This window comes from Megascapheus bottae, chromosome 16 (assembly GCF_031878675.1).
Source record: "Megascapheus bottae isolate mThoBot1 chromosome 16, mThoBot2.hap1, whole genome shotgun sequence".
NCBI classification, from domain to species: domain Eukaryota; kingdom Metazoa; phylum Chordata; class Mammalia; order Rodentia; family Geomyidae; genus Megascapheus; species Megascapheus bottae.
The window spans coordinates 44,403,690-44,430,611 of NC_143524.1; the positions used below are offsets into that span (position 1 = coordinate 44,403,690).

General features: G+C 40.2%; 1 protein-coding gene and 1 long non-coding RNA gene across 4 annotated transcripts in view; one reads left to right on the forward strand and one right to left on the reverse strand.

The window, feature by feature from the left end:
• Paaf1 (proteasomal ATPase associated factor 1) lies at window positions 1-24,786 on the forward strand. Its single transcript, XM_090348398.1, has 12 exons — window positions 1-104; window positions 1,982-2,022; window positions 5,073-5,176; window positions 10,771-10,860; window positions 13,958-14,056; window positions 14,688-14,838; window positions 17,555-17,749; window positions 18,488-18,579; window positions 20,779-20,894; window positions 21,896-21,978; window positions 23,581-23,663; window positions 24,381-24,786. Exons 1-12 carry the CDS (start codon window positions 58-60, stop codon window positions 24,456-24,458), a joined length of 1,179 nt encoding a protein of 392 aa, XP_090204524.1. The 5' UTR covers window positions 1-57; the 3' UTR covers window positions 24,459-24,786.
• Window positions 20,849-26,922, reverse strand: part of LOC150053480 (uncharacterized) — an 8,158-nt gene continuing 2,084 nt past the window's right edge. Inside the window, exons 1-3 of one of the 3 annotated variants that reach the window (XR_016538090.1) lie at window positions 25,837-26,006; window positions 24,255-24,460; window positions 20,849-20,934 (exon numbers count right to left, since the gene is read on the reverse strand). This is a non-coding gene — a long non-coding RNA (uncharacterized LOC150053480). Of the gene's footprint in view, window positions 20,935-24,254; window positions 24,461-24,688; window positions 24,765-25,836; window positions 26,007-26,922 lie in introns of those variants that run through there. The other 2 variants (XR_016538089.1, XR_016538091.1) reach the window with 2 other exon arrangements.

Sequence of the window (26,922 nt, forward strand, 5' to 3'; positions counted from 1 at the left end):
GGCGGAGAGCAAAAGAGGCGTGCCGGAGGAGGCGGGCTGGTTGGAGGCGGGGTCAAGATGGCGGCGCCCTTGAGGATTCAGAGCGACTGGGCCCAGGTCCTCAGGTGAATCCAGGCCCACAACAGGGAGTCGAGCCGGGTAGCGGACGTAGCCTTTTGCATCAGAGATGGCCATGTTTGGTGTAGGCTGACTCTAGTATTATCCTGTCAATATCTCTAGAGAGCGAGAGAGTGCAAAATCCAGAAAAACGAGCCTTAAACTCACTTGATCATCATTGTTCAATTTGAACAGCTGTCCTGAGACGCAAGTGGGATAGGTATTCACGGGGACCCAGCGTCAGCACTAAAATCAGTGGGCTGGGAGCCAGGAAGACTCGGGTCCTACTTGTCTTTTACCAGATGCTGGTTTGCAAACATCTTAAGAGTTCCAGTGCCTCTTCACGTGTGATGGAATCTCAGCTTCCTCCGGGTCCCTAGCATAAATTGGATTGGATTCTAAAAACCCCCCAAAAACCAAAACCTCCCCAAACCGGTAGTACCGACCATGTCCAGGCCCTTTACTCCCTGCTCAGTGGATTTGTTTTTTCTTTTCAGTTGTGGGGCTTGAACTCAGGGCCTGGGTATTGTCCCTAAACTTTCCACTCAAGGCTGTCGCGCTACCAGTTTGAACTATGGTGCCTCTTCTTATTTTCTGGTGACTCATTGGAAATAAGAGTCTTATGGACATTTCTGCCTGAGCTGACTTTAAACCACGATCCCCAGATCTCAGCCTCCTAAGTAGCTAGGTTTACAGGCATGAGTAACTACACCTGACTCATACATTTTGTGTGATGGTTACACACTGGGTTTCAGGAAAACTGCTCTATTAGGACAACAGCAAACGATTCGTAGAGTTAACATGTATGTAAATGATGTTTTTGCCAGTCTTAGAGCTTGAACCATGGGACTGGGCACTGTCACTGGCGCCTTGTTTGTTTGTTCGAGGCTAGCACGCTCCCACTTGACCCACAGGCACCATTTCTGGCTTTTACTGTGATTGATTGGAGATAAGAGTCTCACAGATTTTCCTGTCTGGACTAGCTTCTGTGATCTTCAGATCTCAGCCTCCTGAGTAGTTAGGATTACAAATATGGCTATCAGTGCCTGGTTTAACTTGTATTTATTGTTCCTATACTGTGCTGATTCTGCAGGAATCAGGGTGAATGTAGCAGTGCCATACGTGACTATTACTAATAAAATTTTCAAATTGAATCATGGTGAAAACGAAAGCTAGCCTTCTGTATGTTCTATCACCTACGGGCACTCATCTGCATAAAAAAATTTTTTGAAGTACCTTGCTAATTTTTCTTTGGCCTCAAACTTGTGATTCTCTTGCACCTACCTCCTAAGTAACTGGAATTACCGATACTAGTTAGCTAGCCTAGGCTCTTCCATCATAATCTAAAACTCAGTATAATGATATCAAGACTTGGAAAACTGAGGAGATGCATTCTAAAATGTAAAAAAATATATTAGAACACATGCCATATTGAGTATCAGTTCCAAATATTCCAATTTCATAACGACCTAACTGAGCAAATGACTTCTTTCTGAACTTTAGTTTTTTTTTTAAGTTAGCATTACTATAAATGTGTTTTGTTTAGTTGGTGTGAGGATTAGTTATGCTATAGGCAAAGTGCCTACCTAGCTCAGAGTCTGTTTTATAGTAATCCCAATAAATACCTTGATATATTGTTTCTTTCAGACTGAATTCCTTATTGGACATAGTGTGCATTGATTTAACTAATAGATATCTACTAATACTTAATCTACAAATAGTTCAACAAAGAACACATGACTATCTTAGAATAATCTATGTCTGGATGGAAGGTTGGACTAGATCATGTATGACCATATTGTAGATTCTATGACCTGTGGGTCCTTGTACCAGTAGTATGGTGTTGACTTTGTGTGCACCTAATTGCACTTTTGTCTCTTTACAGGAAAGATGAAGGGGAGGCCTGGGTGAGTTGTCACCCCCAAGGTAATGTCCATAAATCTTTATGGTCTCTTCAAAGAAGGTATACTATCCCTAGAATTACAGCTTGTTACTTTTGCTTACACAGTGTTCATGGTCTATAAACATGCTTAGCTAGTCTGTGCTTTACTGACATTACTCCTATTCCATTCTACATGGTCTGCAGACTGGTTTCTGTTGGGTAGTCACAGACAGTTTATGAAGATATTAAGATAGTGATGCATCTTAATTAGTCCCTTAACTCTGTACTGTTGCAGCTTTGAGCTGGACACTAATGTCTCAAACCTATAATCCTATCTACTCAGGAGGCTGAGACCTAGGATTGCAGTTCCAAGCCAGCCTAAGCAGGAAAAATCCATGAGACTTACCTTAAACACAAAACCTCCAGGACAGTCCCAATGCCCTTATTTCAGGCCAGGGCCAGCACCAATAAATAAACAAACAAATAAATAAATATTACAGCTTAATTAATTGTAACTTTACTACAATTATTCCCGCATCTACCTACAACTTTTACCCTCATTTCAACTCCAAGCAGAGACTGAACAGTTGTTAGACATTTCTGTTTGAAATTCTCAGTGTCATAGTGCATTACATGACTTACTAAAGTCCTGGAGCACATTTGTTATCAGCTGGTTTCTCTTTCCTAATTTTCTTTTTCTTTCTTTCTTTTTTTTTTTTTTTTTTTTGCCAGTTCTGGGGCTTGAACTGAGGGCATGAGCACTGTCCTTGGGTTTTTCCCTCAAGGCTAGCACTCTGCCACTTGAGCCACAGCACAATTTCTGGCTTTTTCTATGTATGTGGTACCAAGGAATCCAACCCTGGTTTTTGTGCATGCTAGGGAAGCACTCTACCACTAGGCCAAACTCCCAGCCTTCTTTTTCTTTTTCTTTTCTTTCTTTTTTTTGCCAGTCTGGGCCTTGAACTCAGGAGGGCTTGAGCACTCTCCTTGGGCTTTTTCAAGGCCAAAGCTCTACCACATGAGCCACAGCACCACTTCCAGCTTTTTCTATGTATGTGGTACCGAGGAATCAAACTCAGGTCTTCATGCTTCTGGCCCCAAAGCCCCTTTTATTTAGTTAAATGTTAACAAAATTTTCTAAGTATATAATGTTAGGTACCAAGTATAGAAAAATTTAAACCCCAAACAATTAAAATGTACTCTTGTTGATATATGGTAAAAGGAATTGATTTATAAAATCACTCAAATATTTAGCATCTATGATATGTTGTTAAGGACTGGTTAGGTGCTGGTGACTCATACCTGTAATCCTAGCTGATATCTGAAGATCAGGGTTCAAAGCCAGCTGGGACAGAAAAGACCCTGAGACTCTCCAATTAATCACAGAAAAAGCTGGAAGTGGTGCTCAAGTGGTAGAATACTAGCCTTGAGCAAAAAGAACTTAGGGACCTTGCCCAAGCCAGAGTTTAAGGCCTAGAGCTGGCAAAAAATAAAAAATTTCAAAATGATCTGCTAATGCAGAATTGAGATTGTATGTGTGTGTGTGTGTGTGTCCCCGTGTCCCCGTCCGTGTGTCCATGTCCATGTCCCGGCCCTGGAGTTTAAACTCAGAGCCTGGGCACTGTGCTCAATGCTAGCTCTCTACCACTTGAACTATAGCTCAACTTTCAGCTTTCTCTGTGATTAATTGGAGTGTTTCAGAGATGTAGCTGCCTGTGTTGGCTGCAACTCTGATCCTTAGATCTCAGCTTCCTGAGTATCTAAGATTACAGGCATGAATCACTGATACCTCGCTCCGTTATTGATTTTCATATCTAATTATATAAAGAGCAATGAGTCTGTAACTAAAAACTATTTGAACTTGACCTTATTTTCCTCCTAATGATTGGGTGTCTTTCAAAATCTTATTCGTCTCCCTATAAAGCCCCCGTCCCCATCTCTTGTGTGAAACCATGATGGTTTCTACTTCACTGTTACTTCCAGAACTTCAGATTGGTGCAACAGTTACACTGATTTACTTATAATTCGTTTCTGAATTCAAAGACTTTATGGTCTAGCCAGGAAGACAGACACAAATTTGAGTATATGAAGTCCAGAAGATTGGAAAAAGTGTTTAATCTCATTGTGCCATCTGCACACTTATATTTGTAATATAATGTTTTATTTTGCTCATTTGATTGAAAAATCAGTCTTCTGCTTAAGCAAAGCTTTAAAGATTTTTCAGATTACTGAATCTTAATTCTGTGCTCTGTAGCATACACACAGACACACACACACACACACACACACACACACACACACACAAACGGACACAGACACACACATACACAAACCTGTTAATCTTTCATCCTAGAAGAGTTCCTTTCTTTCTCTTTCTTCCTCCCTTTCTCCCTCCCTCTTTCTTCTTTCTTTCTTTCTTTCTTTCTTTCTTTCTTTCTTTCTTTCTTTCCTTTCTTTTCCCCCTCCAGTCCTGGGCTCACTGTCCTTGGGCTTTCTCAAGGCTAGAGCTCTACCACTTGAGCCTCAGCACTACTTCCATCTTTTTTCTATGTATGTGGTACCGTGGAATCGAACCCAGGTCTTCATACATGCTAGGCAATCACTCTACCACTAGGCCAAACTCCCGGTCCCTAAGAGTTTCATTAAAAAAAAAAAAAAAAATATATATATATATATATATATATATATATTAATTTTGCCAGTCCTGGCACTTGAACTCAGGGCCTGAGCACTGTCCTTGTGCTTTCCTCAAGGCTAGAGCTCTATCACTTGAGACACAGCACCACTTCTCACTTTTTCTATTTGTATGTGATACTGAGGAATCAAACCCGGTCCTCATGTATGTTAGGCAAGCACTCTACCACTAGGCCAAACTCCCAGCCCCAAGAGTTCTATTTTATAGCCAGTATCTAATTGAGATAACTCTGGCAGCTTTGTACAAATAGATTTTCTCTCTCTGCAAATATAGCACTAATTCTTCAACTGAAATTAAACACAAGAATCTATTTTTCTTTCATGGACCCAAATTTTGCATTTTCAAGGAGAATAATATAAGTTCTTATTTTTTGGGGATGTGTTTTTTTGTGCTATATAGGGAAACCATCTTTGTATGGCAGCTTAACTTGTCAAGGAATTGGCCTAGATGGCATCCCAGAGGTGACAGCTTCAGAAGGATTTATTGTGAATGAAATAAACAAGGTAGGTTTTATGTCTTGTTGATAGCACAGTATTCAAAACTATGATTTTACTCAGATATCTACTTAGATATTTATTTTATTATCATGTATCTGTGTAGACTTCCATTTCATTTGAATAGGAATAATAGTTTTTACTCCTTAGTGTCAAGAGTTTCCTTTTTCTCTTTAGTTACATTTATTATCATTATTATTTTTTTTACTATTATTATTATTAGCCAGTCCCGGGGCTTGAACACAGGGCTTAGGCACTGTCCCTGAGCTTCTTTTGCTTGAGGCTAGCACCCTACCACTTCAGCCATAGCACTACTTCGGGCTTTTTCTGTGTATTTGGTACTGAGGAATCAAACCCAGGGCTTCATGCATGGTAGGTAAGCACTCTCTGAGTAAGCCACATGCCCAGCCATAAAAACTGTTATTATAAAAGTGATGTACAGAGGGGTTACAGTTATATAAGTCAGGTAAGAAGTACATTTGTTGGGCCAGAAATGTGGCATAGTGGGGTAGATTGCTTATCAAGCATGTAGGAAGCCCCAGGTTCAATTTCTAGGTACCACATACACAGGAAAAGCTGGAGTATGGCTTAAGTGGTAGAATGCTAACCTTGAGAAAGTCCAAGGATACAGTGCCCAGGCCCTGAATTCAAGCTCCAGGCCTAGCCAAAAAAAAAGAACATTTCTTTCTTTCTTTTTTTTTTTTTTTCCTGCCAGTCCTGGGCTTGAGCTTAGGGCCTGAGCACTGTCCTTGGACTTTTTCAAGGCTAGCACTCTACCCCTTGAGCCTCAGCACCACTTCTGGCTTTTTGCTATGTATGTGGGGTACCGAGGAATCGAACCTGGGTCTTCGTGCATGCTAGGCAAGCACTCTACCACTAGGCCAAACTCCCGGCCCCAGAACATTTCTTTTTAGACATTGTCACCCCTTCCTTCACTCTCCCAGTTTTTCCCTCCCATCTCTATCACAAATTGTTTAGTTCATTTTCAACATAGTGTCTGGTAAGTACCATTGTTCACCCTTTTTCCTTCTATTTTTGTGCCTCCCCTTACAGTCCCAAATACATATAAATGAACAAACAGAACAGAAAGGAAAAAAACAAAATAGCAAAAAAGAACAACTTCTTGTTTTCATTTTCTGGAATTCATTTAGATAAACATTTTGTATGATCAGATACATATAGGTATGCTTGGTGTTCCTCTCCTAAGAGTATCCTACTTTGGTCTCATTGTTTGTGAATGCCTAGAGGCCTGTATAACTTATTATGCCTGGTATTTTAGACTTAGCTTCCCCATAGGAGAGAGAACATATGCCATTTGTCTCTCTCAACTTGGCTCAAGGACATAAATTTTAAGTCTTAGTTAGCTGTGACAACAGCTTTGTGATTTTGAACAAGTAGTTCTGTGAGCCTTGTTTCCTAGTCTTTATCACAGAGATAATAACTGTGCCTCATAGGATGAAACAGCAAATATTACAGAAATTATTGTTTATTGTAACAATCCTGAGGGATTGACATTTTAAATTTTCTTTTTTTTTTTTAGTGTTTAAATTGGTTAGTAGTTTTTTTTTAATACTTGCTTTCTTTTTTCGTATATTTTTCTTGTAATTAATTGAAGGGTTACATTAAATTTTCATTTGATAGATAAAAGAACAGGTTCAAAGATTTATTATTCCCTAGTTAAGTGAGATTGTATGTTGAAATTGTAAACCAGTGGTATTAATAACAAGTTTAGTAGACCTACCTTTTGGGGGGGGCAGGCAGTACTGGGGCTTAAACTCAGGGCCTGTATTTGCTATGCAGGCATAATACCAATTGAACCATACCTCCAGTCCTTTTTTCTATCTAGGTTACTTTTCAGATAGGATCTTGGGTTTTTTTGTTTGGTTGGTTTTTTTTTTGCCCAAGCTATCGTTGGATTGATTCTCTTACTTATGCCTCTCATATAGCTAGGATTATTAAAGGCAATCCAATGTGTCTGGCTTGTTTGTTGTTAGAAAAGGTGGTGGCTTGGTAACTATCTCTAGGGTGATCTGTCACCCTTCTAATCTCCATCTCTTGAATAACTGGGATTATAGATGTGAGTTGCTATGCTTGGATCCTTTTTTCTTAAACCTCCAAAATTCTATATATTCTATATTCAAAATTCTCTATATACTTTATTTTAAAAAGTTTTTTTTGTTGTTGTTGTTGGTTGTGGGGCCTAGGAAACTCGCCCTGAGTTTTGCAGTTGAGGCTAGTGCTCTACCACTTTGAGCCACAGAGCCACATCCATTTGTTGTTGTTGTTTCCACTTCTAGGCCTTGAAATAGGCCTGGGCACTGTCCTTGAGCTTTCTCAAGGCTAGTCCTCTTCCACTTGAGTCACAGCACCACTTCTGGCTTTTTCTGTGTATATGGCACCAAGGAAGCGAATCCAGGGCTCATGCATGCCAGGTGAGCACTCTACCATTAGGCCAAACTCCCGGCCCTGGTTTTCTGATGGTTAATTGGAAATAAGAGTTTCATAGACCTACCTCCCTGAGCTGGCTTTGGACTATGATGATCAGATCTCAGCTTCCTGAGGAGCTAGGATTACAGGCCTGAACCACTGGTGCCTGGCATATGTTCTAGTTTATATTTATAATACATTTCAGTTCACATTCTAATTTACTTTATTGGAAACACCTGATCTGTATTTCTTCCTTTATACTCAGGACCAGATATATTCTTTATCTCTTCAAACATCATTGCTAATTTCTGCTGTGAACCTGCTAGGTGGGTTCAGACAGTAAGTGGCTATGGCTGAACATTTGTTTCCTAACTGCCATGAATCCTTTTGCTGTTTGATGTTGCTGCATTGTTCTGTTCAGTAGATCTATCATTGTGCTTAAATGCTTAACACTAGAGGGTTGGAAAAAAGAAAATGAGTTTGAAGCTGAGTACTGGTTGCTTATAATCCTAGCTCCTCAGGAGGCTGAGATTGTGGTTTGAAGCTAGCCTAGACAAGAAAGTCTGTGAGAGACTCTTATCTCCAATTAACCACCAAAAAGCTGAAAGTTGGAGCTATGGCTGAAGTGGTAGAGCACTAGCCTTGAGTAAAAAAGTTCAGGGATAGTGCCCAGGTCCTGAGTTCAAGCCCTAGGACTGGCACACACACACACACAACACACACAACACACACACTTAACTTTGAATTTTATGTCAGTGTAACATAAAGTGTCTCCTCTCTGAATTTTATCTCCTGTAGCTTGTCTTTAAAATAGTTCAGGGGCTGGGAGTTTGGCCTAGTGGTTAAAGTGCTTGCCTAGCATGCACAAAGACCCGGGTTCGATTCCTTGGTACCACATACATACAAAAAAGCTGGAAGTGGTGCTGAGGCTCAAGTGGTAGAGCTTTAGCCTTGAGAAAGTCCAAGGACAGTGCTCAGGCCCTGAGCTCAAGCCCAGGACTGGCAAAAAATAAATAAATAAATAAAATAAAATAGTTCAGGAACCGCATGCTTATGTAATGCTGACATTAGCATATAGTTCAGTATTTACTCTCCTTTATAGTCTGTTTGGATTAAAGGTGGATATGCAGGATTTATGAACAGGAGAAAGCACTGATTCTTGAAACTTTTCATGTAATTAAGCACCAAGGAAATGAAATTGTTTGAGAACAAACCCAGCTCTTATAGAGGCCCCAACACCAGCCATTTGTTCTCCTTGCATCCTTGAATGTATAACTGTTCAGCCGAGAGAATTCAGCTGACACTTCAGTTTCTGGTCCAAGAGGCAGATCCAAATCCAGGTCAGCAGCTTTGCAGCCATATAGGCTTTGTCACAAGGTGAGAAGGAAAAAGTTATTGAATGGAAGCTCTGCTGGCAGTCAGGCATGGATAGGCTGGCTATGAAAGTACTGTTTATACAGACATCCAATTTGCCTTTTAAAAGAAGTAGATGACATGTAATGCTGTTATTACATATTGATTCTCAGTGATGACAAAATTAGGATTTTGAAACTTTTTTCTAATGCAGTATACAAACCTGTGACTGCTGGATAGAAAGAGTTTCAGAAAATCTTGATAATTTACAACTCCTCCCTCCCTCCCTCCCTCCCTCCCTCCCTCCCTCCCTCCCTCCCTCCCTTACTTCCTGACCTTGCACTTGCTGGGCTGGTGCTCTGTTTCTTGAGCCATGCCTCTGGTACAGCTTTTAAAATTTTTTAATTATTATTGTAAAGGTGAGATACAGAAGGGTTATAGTCAGATAATGAAAGAGTACATTTATTTTTGGACAATGTCACCCCTTTGCTCACTTCCAGTTTTTAACCTTCCATCCTCACCTACATATGCTGCATTTGTTCACCTCCAGTGTAACTTTTGGATGGTTATTTTAAAGATGACATCTCTTAGACTTTTCTTCCTAAGCTGGTCTCAAACTGTCATCCTTCATATATCAGCCTCCTGTTTAGTTAGGATTACAGGTATGAGCCATCATCACTCAGCTTGAAGACATTTTCATTGTCTTGCAGAAACTCTGAAGTTTTGTTGTAGAAGAGGTAACATGTTAGGAGTCTTTGAGTGGGTGTATTTTCTTGGAAACTCATAAGAAATACATTGCTAGCTGGCATTCTGTTGGTCAGAACATTTTGTTGGTGTTGCTATTGGTATTAGAGTAAGGAATACTACATTGCAGGAATCCATAAGGAAAAGCTTTACCAAGGTGAGTGAGTGAGTGTGTGTGTGTGTGTGTGTGTGTGTGTGTGTGTGTGTATTAGTACTGGGGACTTGAACTCAAAACTTAACATTGTTGTTTTGCTTTTTCACTCAAGGTTGATGTTCTCTTGCTTGAGCTACAATTCCATTTCTAGCTTTTTGCTAGTTAACTGGAGATAAGAATCTCTCAGGTTTGTCTGCTCAAGCTGGCTTTGAATCCAATCCTCAGATCTCAGCCTCCTGAGTAGCTAGGATGGATGTACTTTCCTACTGTGCCATCAGTATTAATCTTACTGCTGTAGATGAAATACATGAGATGATATCTGGCTATCCTAACAGCTATGTGATGGTCATGTATATGTATATGACCATGTCAGTTTAAGTCCTAGATGAGACTGGCACTGTAAGTCCTGACCCAGGCCCCACATATTGTATGGGTATAATGTGCCATAACTTACCAGTTTTCTGTGGTAACAGAAAATATCAATAGTCTAACCATCATGAATGTTCTCAAGACTTAGACAATAGGCCTGGTGACTGGTCCTGAATTTCTTTATCTCTTTGTGCATTATCCTGCTGATCCTGTTCCTTGCTCTGCTGCTAATCAGAATATCGCTACTTGATCTTCTAAAAGTTCATGCATTGATGCTTTTCAGTTGTGTCCTATTATTGGTCTGTAATCTATGAGACAGTTTACATTAATATAAAAAGATACTGGAATATCAGCAAGAACAAATGACACTGAAGTTCTCTGTAGTAAATCAACTTGGAAGCCAAGAGGAAGTGGCAGTTTTATGAGCCAGGGAAAGAAGAATTAGAGTGAGTCTAGTTAGGAGATGAGACTTTCTGCAGTTCTAATGTTTTCTTTAAGAGGCTTCAATTATATTAGCAAAGCTTCACTGATGAATTTCATCTTTTCTTCTGTCTAGAAAAGCATTCATATTTCATGTCCAAAGGAAAGTGCATCTTCTAAGTTTTTGGCACCATATACTACTTTTTCCAGAATTCACACAAAGAGTGTAAGTATTTGCTAAACAAAAATAAAATTTCATTGCATGTTGTTTTTTACTTTACTTGTTTGTCTCATGCTATAAGCATTTATAATTAGTTTGTCCTTCATATTGTAAAATGATAGAACTAATCATGTGTTTGGCAAAACTGGTTCTTGAGTCCACACTCAAAATGTATATAAATCTATTCTAGTCATCTTAGAGTCTATGTGAAAAGTTCCTAAGGACATTTTAACACAGCTGGATAATAGCATTGAGATCATCTTGTAATAATAACTGATGCTTTCATAAGATTCTACTATTGTTTATATTTTATTGCCTGCCTACTGGATGGGAACATCTCAGAATTCCAAATGTACCATTATGAGGAATATTTTCATCAGTTTTTATTATAATGACCTTGAGCTTTTTTGAGGCAGAAGTGAAAAAGTAGTGGATAAACTGTAGTGGATAAATTATAGAAAACCATCTATGTCTTACTGTCTGGTACAGTTCTTTAAAAGTTAGTTTCTGGGGCTGCGAGTTTGGCCTAGTGGTTAAAGTGCTTGCCTAGCATGCATGAAGACCCGGGTTCAATTCCTCGGTACCACATATAGAAAAAAGCCGGAAGTGGTGCTGAGGCTCAAGTGGTAGAGCTCTAGCCTTGAGAAAACCCAAGGACAGTGCTCAGGCCCTGAGCTCAAGCCCAGGACTGGCAAAAAAAAAAAAAAAAAGTTAGTTTCTGTCCTTATTGTAAGACAAATATATGTTTAGTGAGGAAGTATAAAAGAAAGTGACAGATCACTCAGATATCTATAAAGATAGCTAGTGAACTTTTGCTGGATAGTCTTTATTAATAATAGTAGTGATAATTTACCTTTACTGATTGCCTTCTATAATCCAGCTCAATGCTGAACTCTACATATTATTTTATTTAATTCTCTAAGTCTTTCCTATTGAAAATAGGGAAATCCTGCTGGTGCAGTGGCTGTAATCCTAGCTACTCAGAAGACTGAGATCTGAGGATCAAAGCCAGCCGGGCACAAAAGAACTTGAGACTCTTATCTCCAGTTAACCACTAGAAAGTGGGAAGTAGGGCTGTGACTCAGGTGATAGATAGCCTTGAGTTGAAGAGCTCAGGGAACAACACGTAGGCCCAGAGGTAGGTGATAGCCTTGAGCTGAAGAGCTCAGGGATACCCAGGCCCAGAGTTCAAACACCATAACCCACCAAAAAAAAGATACATCTATTTATTCCAATAGGTTTTTATAATATCTGCTTTTTTTTTTTTTTTTTTTTTTTTGCCAGTCCTGGACTTGAGCTCAGGGCCTAAGTACTGTCCTTGGACTTTCTCAAGGCCAGAGCCCTACGACTTAAGCCACAGCACCACTTCTGGCTTTTTCTGTCTGTGGTATCAAGGAATAGGCCAAACTCCCAGCCCCAGTACCTGCTCTTTTATAATGCACTTTCTTTTCTTTCTGGCTACTTACTTTAAAAATTAGAATATTTCACTGCTTTTTTTTGTTGTTGTTTTTATAAATTTTGATGGATACATTCTGATAGATTCAGATGTGCAATAATGTACTTTGATCACATTCACTCTGTCACCTTCTCCTTTCCATCCCTCACACTTTTTTTTTGGTTTCCTTCCTCCAATAATCCTTTTTATAACTTGTTTTTTTTTATTACTTATATACATTTTTTCCAGTACTGGTGATTAAATCTAGAACTTTGTGTGTGCTAGGCAAGCATTTTACCATTGAACTATATTCCTAGCCTTTTCTTTTCTTTTCTTTTCTTTTTTTTTTTTTTTTTTTTGTCAGTCATGGGGCTTGAACTCTGGGCTGGGGCATTGTCCCTGAACATTTCAGCTCAAGGTTAATTAGCACTCTACCACTTTGAGCCACAATGTCACTTCTGGTTTTCTGGTAGTTAACTGGAGATAAGAATCTCTTGGAGGGGCCAGAAACATGGCCTAGTAGTAGAGTGCTTGCCTAGCATACACAAAGACCCAGGTTTGATTCCTTGATACCACATATATAGAAAAAAGCCAGAAGTGGTAGAGCTCTAGCCTTGAAAAAGTCCAAGGACAGTGCTCAGGCACTGAGCTTAAGCCCAGGACTGGCAGAAAAAAAGAAAAAAATAATTTCATGCTCGGGCTGGCCTTGAACCACAATCCTCAGTTCTTAGCCTCCTGAGTAGCTAGGATTACAAGTGTGAGCCACCAATGCCTGGTTTCCCAGCCTTTTTAACTTTTTATTTTGATAAAAAATAAAACTTGCTCCTCAAACTTGTAGTCCTCCTGCTTCTGCCTCTCAAGTGGTAGGAGTAGAGGCATATATCACCATGCCTGGCTTAATATATACATAATTCTATGTTACTGCTCTAGTTTTTGTTTTTATTTTTTGGGCAGCTGTAGGCTTGAACTCGGGGCCACGGCGCTGTACCTGAGCTTTCTTGCTCAAGGATAGTCCTCTACCACTTTGACTCACTGCTCTACTTCTTGTTTTCTGGTGGCTAATTGCAAATAAGAGTCATGAACTTTTCTGCCTGAGCCTGTTTTGAACTGTGATCCTCAGATCTTAGCCTCCTGGAGCCACTGATTGGCGCTTGACTCTCTCTAGTGAATTGACAGCTGCATGGTATTACATGTCTAACTATGCAACAATATTTTCCAAGTCTTGTATTATTCAACATACAAGTGTTCCTAATTTTTGCATTTTGTGCTTTTGTGAATATAGAATCTATATTTCTTTGTACACACCTATATAGAGAGTATCTTTATTCTCACTTTAATACTTGAGGCATTTAAAAAGTTAGTGTAAATGGGTTCCTAAAAATTAGGAAAGCCATCTTAAAAAACAAAATAACAAAAGGTAGAAGCTCTGGAAATAATACGGGACATGTTGAAGTAGGAGGCTATAGCTGATTACAAGAATATCTTTGTTTGGAGAGGTGAAAGGTGTTGGCTCTGGCTGTGTTGGGAGGTTGTGATGAAAACTTGGCTGTTGTGTCACACTCAGGTCCTTTGTATTAGGAAACATAGGCTAGGGGAAGAAGTTTGCAACATTATTTCAAGGAAATAGAGCATTTCATTCATTACGACATTGTTTTGTCTTCTGGACAGATAACATGCCTGGACATTTCCAGTGGAGGAGGCCTTGGTGTGTCTTCTAGTTCTGATGGGAGCATGAAGATCTGGCAGGCTGCAAATGGAGAACTCAGAGTAAAGGACTTGGATACACTTTTAGAAGCTGATTCAGGAAGGGTGGTCTGAGAAACTTTTGACTAGGTAGTAGTAGAAGAGTAGTCCATGGTAAACATATAGAACCACTGCACTTTGATCTCCATTCTCCCATTTGGTCATCATAGAACCATTGTCTTGCTTAGTGACTTGCCAGACAGCGTGGGGCTTCTGCAGTTGGACCAAGCCAGTTACTGATGGTCTTCAGTGGGTGGGTCTGTTTCTTCCATGATCACTTTCTAACACAGAGTTGCTGCTAGCTTATTAGACTGAATATATATATCTAAGCCTATACAGAGGGTTTTTTGAATAGTGATTAAGAGTCTCCAAGTCTTCTAAGCTCCTGATCCTTAGAACTAGACCCAAAGGTGGCAAGGAAAGTTATGGAATTCACTGCCACAACATCTTAGTTCAGTCCCAGGAAAGGAAGTCAGCAGTACTTTGCACATGAGTTGGTAGACGAGTGAAGAGGTCCTTTGGCCAACCTTTTTTAAAATCTAGCATGTGGGTATAGCATGTAGGTGTTTCATAGAAGAGACCAAAGAGATGGGAGGTGAGAGGACATTAGGGATGAACACAGAAACTAGCATGGAATTTTCTTTTGTTTTTCCAGAGAGTATTGGAAGGACATGTGTTTGATGTGAATTGTTGCAGGTTTTTCCCATCAGGCCTCGTGGTTCTGAGTGGGGGAATGGATGCTCAGCTGAAGATCTGGTCAGCTGAAGATGCTAGCTGTGTAGTGACCTTCAAAGGTCATAAAGGAGGTATGAATAATCGTCTCTAATGGTCCCCATAGAGAAGTGACTGAAAGGTAGAAACAGAAGCTAGTTATCACAAAGGCACAAGTAATTTGTGTATTTAGATGAGCTGATATTTCCCAAGGACTAGAAATTCCTTTGCTAGTCAGTCTTGTTACTACTGTCCAGAATTAATTGTCTTACACAGATGTTTTCAACAATTGACAAGTAAAAAAAAAAATCCTTCCAGATTGTCTGCATGTGTGCAGGGGGAAAGAAAAGGTGAGTCTTTTGATGACTATAAAAGCTAATGGTGGGGGCCAGGAGTTTGGCCTAGTGGTAGAGTGCTTGCCTAGCATGCACGAATACCAGGGTTCGATTCCTCGGTACCACATACATAGAAAAAAAGCTGGAAGTGGTGCTGAGGCTCAAGTGGTAGAGCTCTAGCCTTGAGAAAGTCCAAGGACAGTGCTCAGGCTTGAGCTCAAGCCCAAGACTGGCCAAAGAAAAAAAAGCTGATCGTGAACGGCTGCATCCCCAGGTGTGAAACATAGAAAGCTTGACCTTGACTGTTGATTACCATGAGTTTAAATTATGGTTTATATATATTTTTTGAAATGTTAGTCAGATAACCAAATATGTCAGATTGTAGAGACACTGAGAATACCTTCCCCTTGTAACTAGTTGGTGTGTGTGTGTGTGTAACTTAGAGATATTCTGGCCTTATTAATTAGAATTAAGAAAGTGATGAATATACTATTTCCAGGAAATGTGAATAGTGTCCTCAGATAAATCCCTATCTTGAATCCTTCTACAGGAACCATAATAGCATATTTTTCTGTACCACTGTGATCCTGATAATTGTGATCCTGATTTTTGCTCTGTTTTGGAGAAGAATGGGCCATCTTAACCCTGAGGCTACTTTTGAAATAATTGGATAGAAACCTTGGATACCAGTGACATTGTGGCTCAAAGTGGTAGACTGCTATCCTGAGCTAAAGAGCTCAGGAACAGTGCCCAGCCCCACCCCCCATCCCCCAAAATAAAAAATTTGGGACTGGCAGTGTGTGGCCTCAGGAGGCTGAAATCTGAGGATCATGGTTCAAAGTGAGCCCAAACATAAAAAGAAAAGTCTGTGGCACTCTTATCTTCAATTAACCATCAGAAAACGAAGTGGCACTGTGGCTCAAGTAGTAGAGCGCTAGCCTTGAGCTGAAGAGCTCAGGCCCAGAGTTCAAGCCCCATGACTGACAAAAAATATTTTACACACATATATATATATATGAAACTTGCTGTTTCTTAAAGACACAGTAATTAGTCAGTTTTATCTAATATTGTTATTTTCTACTCAGGCTAAAATGCTTATATGTGATTCAGTTGTATCTTTTCTGGAAGAAAAATGCCTTTTTGCCTTGGTTTATATGTTGCCTTGGTTTATATGCATGAAGCTTTTTCCAATAGGTCTTAGCTGATGCAGTTCCTCTTACAAAGGCATTCTGGAAGTCACTACTTTCATCACTTCTTTTTAAGTAATTCCTCAGAGAACCCCATTCCTCTAGGGTCCTCTTTCCTTTATTGCCATCTGTGAAGAGACTCACACTGGATGCTATTATATTGTGAGTGACAATTTTATTAGCAAGAAGGTGACAATTTCCCACTCTACTTTTAGAGGAATTTCTTTCTAAATGGCAGCTTTTTGCTGAGTATTACTTGAAAATAGACCACAGTTAATACTGTTTACAATTCCGTAGCCAAAGCTGTAGCATCCTTGTCTGAGTATATATACTTCAGACTGTTTTCTTAGAAAGCAGGTGTCCCTTCCATGGAATTTAGTAACATCTTGAAATAATGATGGGAATTTGCTGATAAAAACAGACCAGATCTTTGTCTTTATAAATATGTACAAAGATCTATGTCTTTATAAAGGATTTCAAAGTGAAATTTCCAGTAAGAATCTAGAAGTTTGTGGTAAATCACATTGAATTGTCAACCATACTAAGTTGAGTTGCTTAGAGTTTTTCAAGGTCTTACATCTGGTCATTTCATCTTAAAGGATGGGAGCAAACCAAAGATGACTAATTAGCTTAGAGAACTTTGGCCAGTTATCTGTAAGTATTCAATCTGTAAATCCATTATGGATTCAGCTAAGTAGCCTTTTTTTTTTTTTTTTTTTTTTTAAGCTAGGCTGTTGCTATGCAGCTCACATTGGCCTGGAACTGGCTATGTAATCCAGATATCCAGATTGGCTTTGATCCCATAATCATCCTGCCTCAGCTTCTTGAGTGCTAGTATTACAGCCATGCATCACCATGCTTGGCTAAAGTAGGTTTAATAAAACAAAGACTAGCCCTCTTGGCTCACCACAGACTGCTCCACCTTTCTATGCTACCACCTATTTATCACACTGTACCACTGAATATTTTTATGTCCATGAGTATGTCTGCTTTTTTATGCTATATGTTCCTAGTACTACAGACCATACAGATGTCAAAAATAGGAAACTTAGGAACATTTTGGACATTACATGATTGCATCATTCTGGGTCTTATTTTATCTTTTGTTTTGTTTTTGCCAATCCTGGGGTTTCACTTCAGGGCCTGGGCACCGTTCTTGAGCATTTTTTGCTAATGGCTAGCTTTCTACTACTTGAGCCACAGCACCAATTCTGGCTTTTTCTGTGTATTTGGTACCCAGGTAATTGCTTTCAGGACAGCAGTTTTGAGACATGTTTTTCTCTCCACAGGCATCTTGGATACAGCCATTGTTGATCGAGGGAGGAATGTGGTGTCTGGTTCTCGAGATGGAACAGCACGACTTTGGGATTGTGGGCGTTCAGCCTGCCTGGGAGTTATTGCAGACTGTGGTTCTTCCATTAATGGAGTGGCCGTAGGTGCTGCTGACAATTCCATAAATCTTGGCTCCCCTGAGCAGGTTCCCAGTAAGTTATCAATTCCTTAAGTTTCTCCCTTCCTCCCCCCCATCCTTTCCTGCCCTGTAGCTGGTATTTCTATTTTTCACCAAAGAATTACCATTTACTCATATACCTATTACATTGCTTTCATTTTGAAGCTCACAAAGGAAGTATATGTGATAGTTACTATGTTTAAGTATGATATAATTGAAGAGACAAAACTAATGTCTAAAAGCTGGGTGCTGGTGGCTCATACCTGCAATCCTAGGAAAGTCCATGAGACTCATATCTCCTATTAACCACCAAAAAGCCAAAAGTGGAACTGTGGCTCAAGTGGTAGAGTGCTAGTTGTGAGCACAAAAGTTCTGGAACAGCACCCATACCCTGAGTTCAAGCCCCAGGACTGGCATCCCCCAAAAAGATAAAAGAAATCTGTGTTTTGACAACTTTATCTTATTGGAGAATTGTGCCTCCGTGAGAAATGGAGCATAACTTCTGAAAACTTGATCAGTGAGTCATGACCAATGGGTACAGTCTCTTTTTTTTTTTTCTTCCATATTTTTTTTATTGTAATTAGTAAAAGGGTTACATGATATTTGCCAGATAGAAGGTGCATTAATTCACATACATTGATACCCTTTCACATGTCTTGGTACCCATTTCCCTCCCCCTGGGTACAGTCTCTTAACAGCTATCTGTGTCTATGCTGCAGGGTACTGCAGCTTGTCAGCCTGGCTGTCATTAACATGACTTACTGTCCTGCAGGTGATCGGGAAGTTGGAACAGAGTCAAAAATGCTGCTGGTGGCCAGGGAAGATAAGAAGCTTCAATGCTTGGGACTGCAGAGCAGGCAGCCGGCAAGTGGTTCTTATAAGACCGTTGAAGTCTCAGGTCACTGGGTTATTGACAGCTGCTTTAGACACTTTTCTTCCTGTTTCCTGGGTTCCCTTTCTTAAGGAGGCTGCATGGGTGAGAGGGATTGTGATGAAGAAGTGAAGCGCTTCAGATTCAGGGCCACATTTAATCCAGGCTCTGCCATTGAAAGGGTGACTTAACCTTTTTCTTTTTTCTTTTTTTTTTTTTTTTTGGCTCAGGGCCTGAGCACTGTTCTTGGGCTTTCTCTAGGCTAGAGGGTCATGGGGCTTGTACTCAGCCTGTGCACTGCCCCTGTGCATTTCAGCTCAAGGCTACCACCCTACCCCTGGGCCTGGGCACTGTCCCTGAGCTCTTCAGCTCCAGGCTACCATCCTATCCTTGAGCCAGGCCCCACTTCCCATTTTCTAAAGGTTAATTGGAGATGAGTCTCTGGTCCTTTTGTGACCAGGCTGTCTTTGAACCACAATCCTCAGATCTCAGCCTCCTGAGTAGTTAGGATTATAGGTGTGAGCCACTGCACCCAGCTCTGGTATTTTCTATGTATATGGTACTGAGGAGTCGAACCTGGGTTTTTGTGCATGCTGGACAAGCACTCTACCACTAGGCCAAACTCCCAGCCCCTGTGACTTAACCTTTCTAAGCCCGTTTCCTCATCTCTAAACTATGTTATAGAAGCTACCTCTTAGGATTATGGGATAATAAAATGCTTTACTTAATGCCTTGTGAGATTTCTATTGGGTTACGTATAAAGTATAGATGAAGTTGTATGGATCTTCCATACTACCTCTAAGGTAATTTGAAGAAATTCTTAGAAATGGGCTCATGTGTTCATCAATATGTATAGAAATACATATTGATCATCAATTGATGATCAATATGTATTTCTATAGAATTAAATGAATTTTCTTCTCTCATCCTTTGAGGTTTTGCTAGACAGATGGGCTCTTAAACAGTCTTCTCTGGCATTAGATTTTCCTTTTTTATTGTTCATAGGACTTGAATTCAGGGCCTAGGTACTGACCCTGAGCTCTTTTGTTCAAAGCTAGTGCTGTGCCACTTTGAGTCACGGCTCCACTTCCAGTTTTTGAGTGATTAATTGGAGATAAATGTCTCATAGGGACTTTTTTGCCCAGACTGGATTCAAACCATGTTCCTCAGATCTCAGCTTCCTAAGTAGCTAGGATTATAGGCATGAGCCTTCCACACCCAGCTTGTTTCCTTTCGTTTTTTTTTTCCCCTTTATTATTTGGAAGGAAAATTAGTAACTTCAGCTAACAATATGGGATAAGTGAAACTAAAAATAGTTTACTGTTTTAGATACACAGAGGGAATTGTGATTGTTTAAATTGCCACATTAACTGTTCCATTGAAATTCTAAGTATTTCTCAAATGTGGAGTGGTAATGAGAAGGGTATGGGGAAAGCTGCGTGTGCTTGTTCACAGCTATAATCCCAGCCACTTGGAAAGAGACATAGGACTGTGGTCCAAGGCTGACCCTGGCAAAATTCATGAGACTTCAAAGAATAAATCAAAAGGGCAAGGAGTGAGGCTTAAGAGGTAGGCCACTTAAGCACCCTGGCAAGCATGAGGTGCTAAGTTCAAACATGAGTACTGCCAAAAAGAAAATGGGGGTGGAAGGAGGGTGGGGAGATTGGTGCTGAAGACTGTCGGTGAGATCACTGAGGAGTAGTAGCATGAAGATTGTTCAGAGTGCAGTGTAAAATAAATAATTCAGCCCTTAGCCAACCTGGGACAGCTTCTTCTTGGTTATTGGTGAAAGTTATGTTTACTGGTCATGAATACTTAAAGTGGGGAGAAAGAGGGCCAGGAGTTTAGCCTAACAGTAGAGTGCTTGCCTAGCATGCACAAAGACCAGGGTTCGATTCCTCGGTACCACATACATAGAAAAAAAGCTGGAAGTGGTGCTGAGGCTCAAGTGGTAGAGCTCTAGCCTTGAGAAAGTCCAAGGACAGTGCTTAGGACCTGAGCTTAAGCCCAGGACTGGCAAAAAAAAAAAAAAAAAAAAAGGAAAAGAAAAAAAGAAAAAAGGTAGGGAGGAAGAAAACCTGTCTAAAAATAGTAAAAAAAAATAAAATAAAAATTTCCTCTTTTTGCTGCATGTTTATTCCTTGAAACAAATTCATCTTTGAACAGCATTTTTGTCTCCCACTTGTTCCCAGGTGTTCCTCTTTGTTGGCTCAGATGCCTTCAACTGCTGTACGTTTCTTTCTGGTTTCCTGCTGTTGGCAGGGACACAGGATGGAAACATTTACCAGCTGGATGTGAGAAGTCCAAGGTGAGTCACTGTTCATTTGCATCCTGTGGTCATCTGCAAACTGGAATTTTGTATTGCCTTTAACATTGATTTAGTCTAGCACATACATGACTATTGAATCAAAGATACATTTTTCCATTGATAAAGTATTCTGATATGACTTAGCTTTATTATCCTTATTTCTAGAATCATATGAAAAGATAATTTGATTCCTGCCATCATCATTGCTTTGGAAATAAAACTTAATATTAACTAATATTTCTTTAAAATGATTGGCTGTCTAAGGAATTCAGGTTCTGTTTTTTGTTTGTTTGTTTTGTTGGTCCTGGGTCTTGAACTCTGGGCATGGGCACTGTCCCTGAGCTCTTCAGCTCAAGACTACCTTCCTGCCCCTTGAGCCACAGCGCTACTTCTGGTTATCTAGTGGTTAATTGGAGATAAGAGTCTCATGGACTTTAGTGCCCCAAATGGCTTTGAACCTCAGTTCTCAGATCTCAGCCTCCTGAGTAGCCAGGATTATGGGTGTGAGCCACCGAGCCTGGCTTAACTCTTTCTGAAGGTTAAAAAAAAAAAGTTGATATATTGTTAACAATGTTATCTTCAATCCATGTCATGGTCCCCTAAAAACTGGAGATTTTGGTGGTAACTTAGTTCATATTTAGATTCTCTCCAAGGTGGTTTTAAATTACTTTGAGGCTGGGATTTGGCCCAGTGGTAGAGTGCTTGCTTAGCATGCACAAAGACCCAGGTTTGATTCCTCAATACCATTTACATAGAGAAAACCAGAAGTGGTGCAGTGGCTCAAGTGGTAAAGCTCCTGCCTTGAGAAAGAAGCCCCAGGACTGGAAAAAAAAAAATTACTTTGATTCCAGTTAAGGATCTTGCCAGGAAATAAATCATGTATAGAGTTTTAATATCTCTCTACATTTGTTCTATATTTATGTGGTTAGTACTATATGCTAAATACATAGTCAAGCATTGATTTCAATAAAAAGGTGAAGTATCGTCTTTTATTCTGTTAGAGTTCCAGTGCAGATCATTCACAGGTCAGGAGCTCCAGTTCTGTCCTTGCTGAGTTTCAGAGATGGATTCATTGCTACCCAAGGTAATTCCAGGGGCCACTTCAAAGCTATGTCTTATTCACTTAATTAAACATAGTTTTATGAGTTTTTGTTTTGTTTATAGTACTGAGTAATGAACCTTGCTCATTCTGAGCAGATGTTCTGCCACTGAGCCACATCCCAACCCCCTCTTAATTTTAAAATTTTAAGACAGTTTCATTTAGTTGCCCAGAAAATTTACCATCTTCCTGCATTAGGCTCCTGAGTAAATAAGATTATAGTAATATCCAACATGTATGGCTTTTAGACAGGGAATTTTTCTCCCCTCCCCCCCTTTTTTTTTTTTTGCTTTTTGTTGTTGGTACTGGGTATTAAAGTCTAGGGCCTTATTTGCTTGTTGCTAGTGCTCTATCACTTGAGCCAAGGCTCCAACTCAACTTTTTGCTGGTTAGTTGGAGGCAGTCTTTTGGACTTGTCTGCATGGGTTGGTTTTAAACCTCAGTCTTTTGGGTCTCAGCCTCTTAAATAGCTCTAGCTGCTATTACACAGGCACAAGCCTACCAGTGCCCAGCTTTTCAGCATAGCATGTTCTTAACTATGTAAATATCATAATTTTTAATAAAAAGACTGGGAGAGCTGGGAGCCATTGGCTCAAACCTATAATCTTAGCTACTTAGGAGGCTGAGATCTAAGGATTATGATACAAAGCTAGCTTGGCAGGAAAGTCTATGAGACTCTTATCTCTAATAAACTACTCAAAATCTGGAAGTGATAGAGCATTAGCCTTAAGCAAAAAAGCTCAGGGACAGCACTCAGGCCCTGAGTTCAAGCCCCAGAACTGGCACACAACTGGCACACACACACACACACACATACACACATTGGAAGAATATCAAAACAGTAGTAGTGGTAAGTTATGGGTTATTATTTGTTTATTTTAATGTCTTTTTCAATGAATATGTGCTATTATTAAATACAATAGCAAAAATAATTTTGTAAGAGTTTATAGACTATTCCAAGTTTCATTTTTTTCCATGAACTTCTAAAAAAATTTAATATTAGATACACTTTTTTTTTTCTGTGGTTCTAGGGATCGAAGCCTTGATCTTAAATGCCAGGCAAATACTCCTCTACTGAACTATATCCCCAACTCAAAATTAGACCAAAGGGGAAGTGGGGGGGAAACACCAAAAAACTAAAAGGTTAACTAGATGTGTATTTTATTGGTAAAACTTTCCTCCTCTTCCTAGTGTATATAACACCGAGTTTATAGCTTGAGTAATAATTTGGTTGCAAATTAAAGAAAGCATTTATGTAAACAGTTCCTTATTTAAAAATATTGTCAAGGATATTTGCAAATAGATACATAAGCTTGCAGTTGCCTACTCTGTCTTTGGCAGGTACTGAAAATCAAGACAAGCTTTCCATTGACTTTGCATTTGATCTTCAAATCCTCCTAACTCAGCACTATAAGCAGCCACTGTAGATTTTCATAGTTGACCCACATAGTAAGAGTGGCTTATTTCACATCTTAGGACCATCTTCTTTAGGCTAGTAATATACATACATGAAAATAAAAGGATTTGATCTTTTAAAACCTGTGTGATACAAACTTCTTAGTAGTAATCTAAACTGTCTGTCTTTAGGTGATGGAAGCTGTTTCATTATTCAGCAAGACTTGGACTATGTTATTGAGCTCACTGGGGCTGACTGTGACCCTGTGTATAAGGTACAGTCCTGGTTATTCTCACTTGGGATCTAGGCTTTTGAAGGGACTTAATTGGACTGCCTATGTCATTAGGGATGCTAAAATACTGCTTACTGTATATTATAAGCAGTTTAACCAAAACTTTGATTTATTCATTTTTTACTTAACATCTTGGAGTTTTTCCTAGGTAAATGCATATAGATGCATTTCTTTTTAAAAAAAATGCCTTCAATATAATGTTCTATATTGTATACTTACTTAGCATTTCAATTAAAAAAAAGAAAACGAGCTCAAAAATATTGAGGAAATTGCTACACCATGGTGACAAATCTAATTTAGATTAATTACAAAATGTATGCATGTTTTTTCCATAATATTAGTGGTCCTCACCATTCTTTGAGAAGCTAAGGAAATCCTCCTCAGGGATAAAAAGGCACATACCTAAGTTTTATGAGGTTCAGGGGTACCCAAACCCATCCGTGGACATTGTAGACCCTTTATACTCAATCATACACAGCACTAGTAAGCTCGCACACCACTTCAGCCAATTCGTTTCTCTCTTCTCTAGTCATGAGTGCACCCATGACCAAGACCAGAAATGTAAATAAATACCTGTTGTTGTACAACTGGAGTCAATAAATTTCTTAGACTCCCTTGAGCTAACAAGGTTGATGACAAGGCTCCATCTTTTCCAAATGAATGAAGTCAGACTTTGAGCTGTGAAGTCTTGTGTTTCAGGTCGCCACCTGGGAGAAGCAGATCTACACGTGCTGTCGAGATGGTCTTGTGCGTCGCTATCAGCTTTCTGACCTCTGACCCTTTGGATAGAGACGTTCCAGTTGGTGAACAGGATCAACCATGAGCAGAAACCTCAGTCCTCCCCAAGTTCTGTGGCCCCCTAGTGTCTCCAGCACCCATAGGAAGTCACATCACGTGGGCTGCCCTTGTGCTGCCCGAGCACATGTGGACCTTTCATTGCTCTGAAGGGAGTAAGAAGCTCGCACGTGCTCACTGCCTCTGCCCCAGCTGCTGCTGTGTAAACTCACCCACAACAGGGCAGGGATCTGGAGACTTAACAGTTTGTCCTCAAACCAGTTGTATTAAATGTTTACAAGAAACAGAGCCCTGGTCTCTGGAAGAAATAAAGAATATGTGTTTGTAGAAGCATGAATTTGGGAAATTTAATTACATTTTCTTGCTCCCACAAAAAGCCAATGAAGGCCGAGAGTGTGGCCTAGTGGTAGAGTGCTTGCCTAGCATGCACAGAGCCTTAGGTTTGATTCCTTGGTATCACATACATAGAGAAAGCCAGAAATGGTGCTGTGGCTCAAGTGGTAGAACACTAACCTTGAGAAAGCCCCAGGACAGTGCCCAGGCCCTGAGTTCAAGCCTCAGGACTGGTACAAAAAAAAAAAAAAAGCCAGTGACGACTATGGAGTTTCTCCTTAGCAGTCCCTATTGGCTGGCCCTAGAATAGGCTACTTGGAGGAACAATGATACCCTGTAAACATCAACCCAGGGGGAGTTTAGAGCAGTTAGAATAATCAAAATGCACAGTCCCAGGAAAACTGCCATGGTTAGTCAGCTCCTCCATAGGTGAGGAAGCCAGTCACAATCATTGTACCTGGGTGACCATCACAGTGGCATCAGTGTCACCCAGGAATTTGTTAGAAATAGAAATGTTGGGACCTCACCCCATCCCTGGATCAGAAAGACTATAGGTCTTACCCCGTACTGTGTGTACTAAGCCCTTTGCTCATAGGCTGAGACCTGTGACCTAGAGGAGATGGTGAAGGGCACTTCAGTTAGACTTGGAACCCAGGGATCCTAGGATGTGAGGTTGTGAGTATGTGATGACTGGGAGGACCTACACAGTGGAGGAGCCTCAGGGCTGGGTGAGGAGCTATCAGCAGTGGGGAAACACTTTAGTCTTAAGTGCTGTTGTATGTATTCCATGGTTTATTTTCACTTGATCGCTGAGCTCTTAGTACATTCACATCTTCCGTCTGTTTAATAATGTCCAGAATATGGATACTATATCATTTGTGTTTTAGAAATTATTAGCCTGGAAGCATGGCCTAGTGGTAGAGTGCTTGCGTAGCATGCATGAAGCCCTGGGTTCCATTCCTCAGTATCACATACATTAAAAAAAAAGCCAGAAGTGGTGCTGTGGCTCAAATGGTAGAGCATTAACCTTGAAAAAGCCCAAAGACAGTGCCCAGGCCGTGAGTTCAAGTTCCAGGACTGGCAAGAAAAGAAAAGAAAAAAAATTAGAGAAAGGGTTCCTTTTTTTTTTTTTTTTTTTTTTTTGGTCAGGAGGCTCGAACTCTGGCCTGGGCATTGTCCCTGAGTTCTTCAGCTCAAGGCTGCCATGCTACCTCCCCTCTCCTCCCTTCCCCTCCCCTTCTCTTTTCTTCTGTTCTTTTCTTCTCTTCTCTTCCCCCCACCCTTCTATTCTTCATTTGTTTGCCAGTCCTTGGGGCTTGGGCCCTATTCTTGAGCCTGCTCAGGCTCTGTCCCTGCTCAAGTCTAGTGCTCTACTACTTGAACCACAGCTCCACTTTCGTTTTGGGTTTTTTTATTTGTTTGTTTCTTTTGTTTTTGTTTTTTTCTGAGTAGTTTATTGGTAATAAGAGTCTCACAGCCTTTCCTGCCCCGGCTTGCTCTGTCTTCAAACCATGATCCTCAGGTCATATCAGATTATAGGCATGAGCCCCAGCACCCAATTTAGTGTTTTCTTTTAAAAACAAAATGATAGCCGGGAGCATGGCCTAGTGGTAGAGTGCTTGCCTAGCATGCACGAAGCCCTGGGTTTGATTCCCTGGAACCACATACACAGAAAAAGCTGGAAGTGGCACTGTGGCTCAAGTGGCAGAGTGCTAGTCTTGAGCAAAAACTGCCCAAGGACAGTGCCCAGTCCCTGTGTTCAAGTCCCAGGACTGGCAAAAAACAAAACAAAAAAAAAAAAACTGAACAAACAATAACAATGCCAAGAAATTTTTATACCTGTTAAGGAACACTCAAGTATTATTTTCTTATTAGTACATACGTGAGTTAACCTACTGATAATTGATTGACAAAATGAAAAATCACTGAGCTCAAAAATATGATTGCCAACTGTCAGATATGAAATTAAAATTTAAAAACAAACAGGCCTGGGAATGTAGTTTAGTGGTAGAGCGCTTGCCTCGAATGCATGAAGCCCTGGGTTCCATTCCTCAGTACCACATAAACAGAAAAGGCCAAAAGTGGTGCTGTGGCTCAAATGCTAGAATGTGGA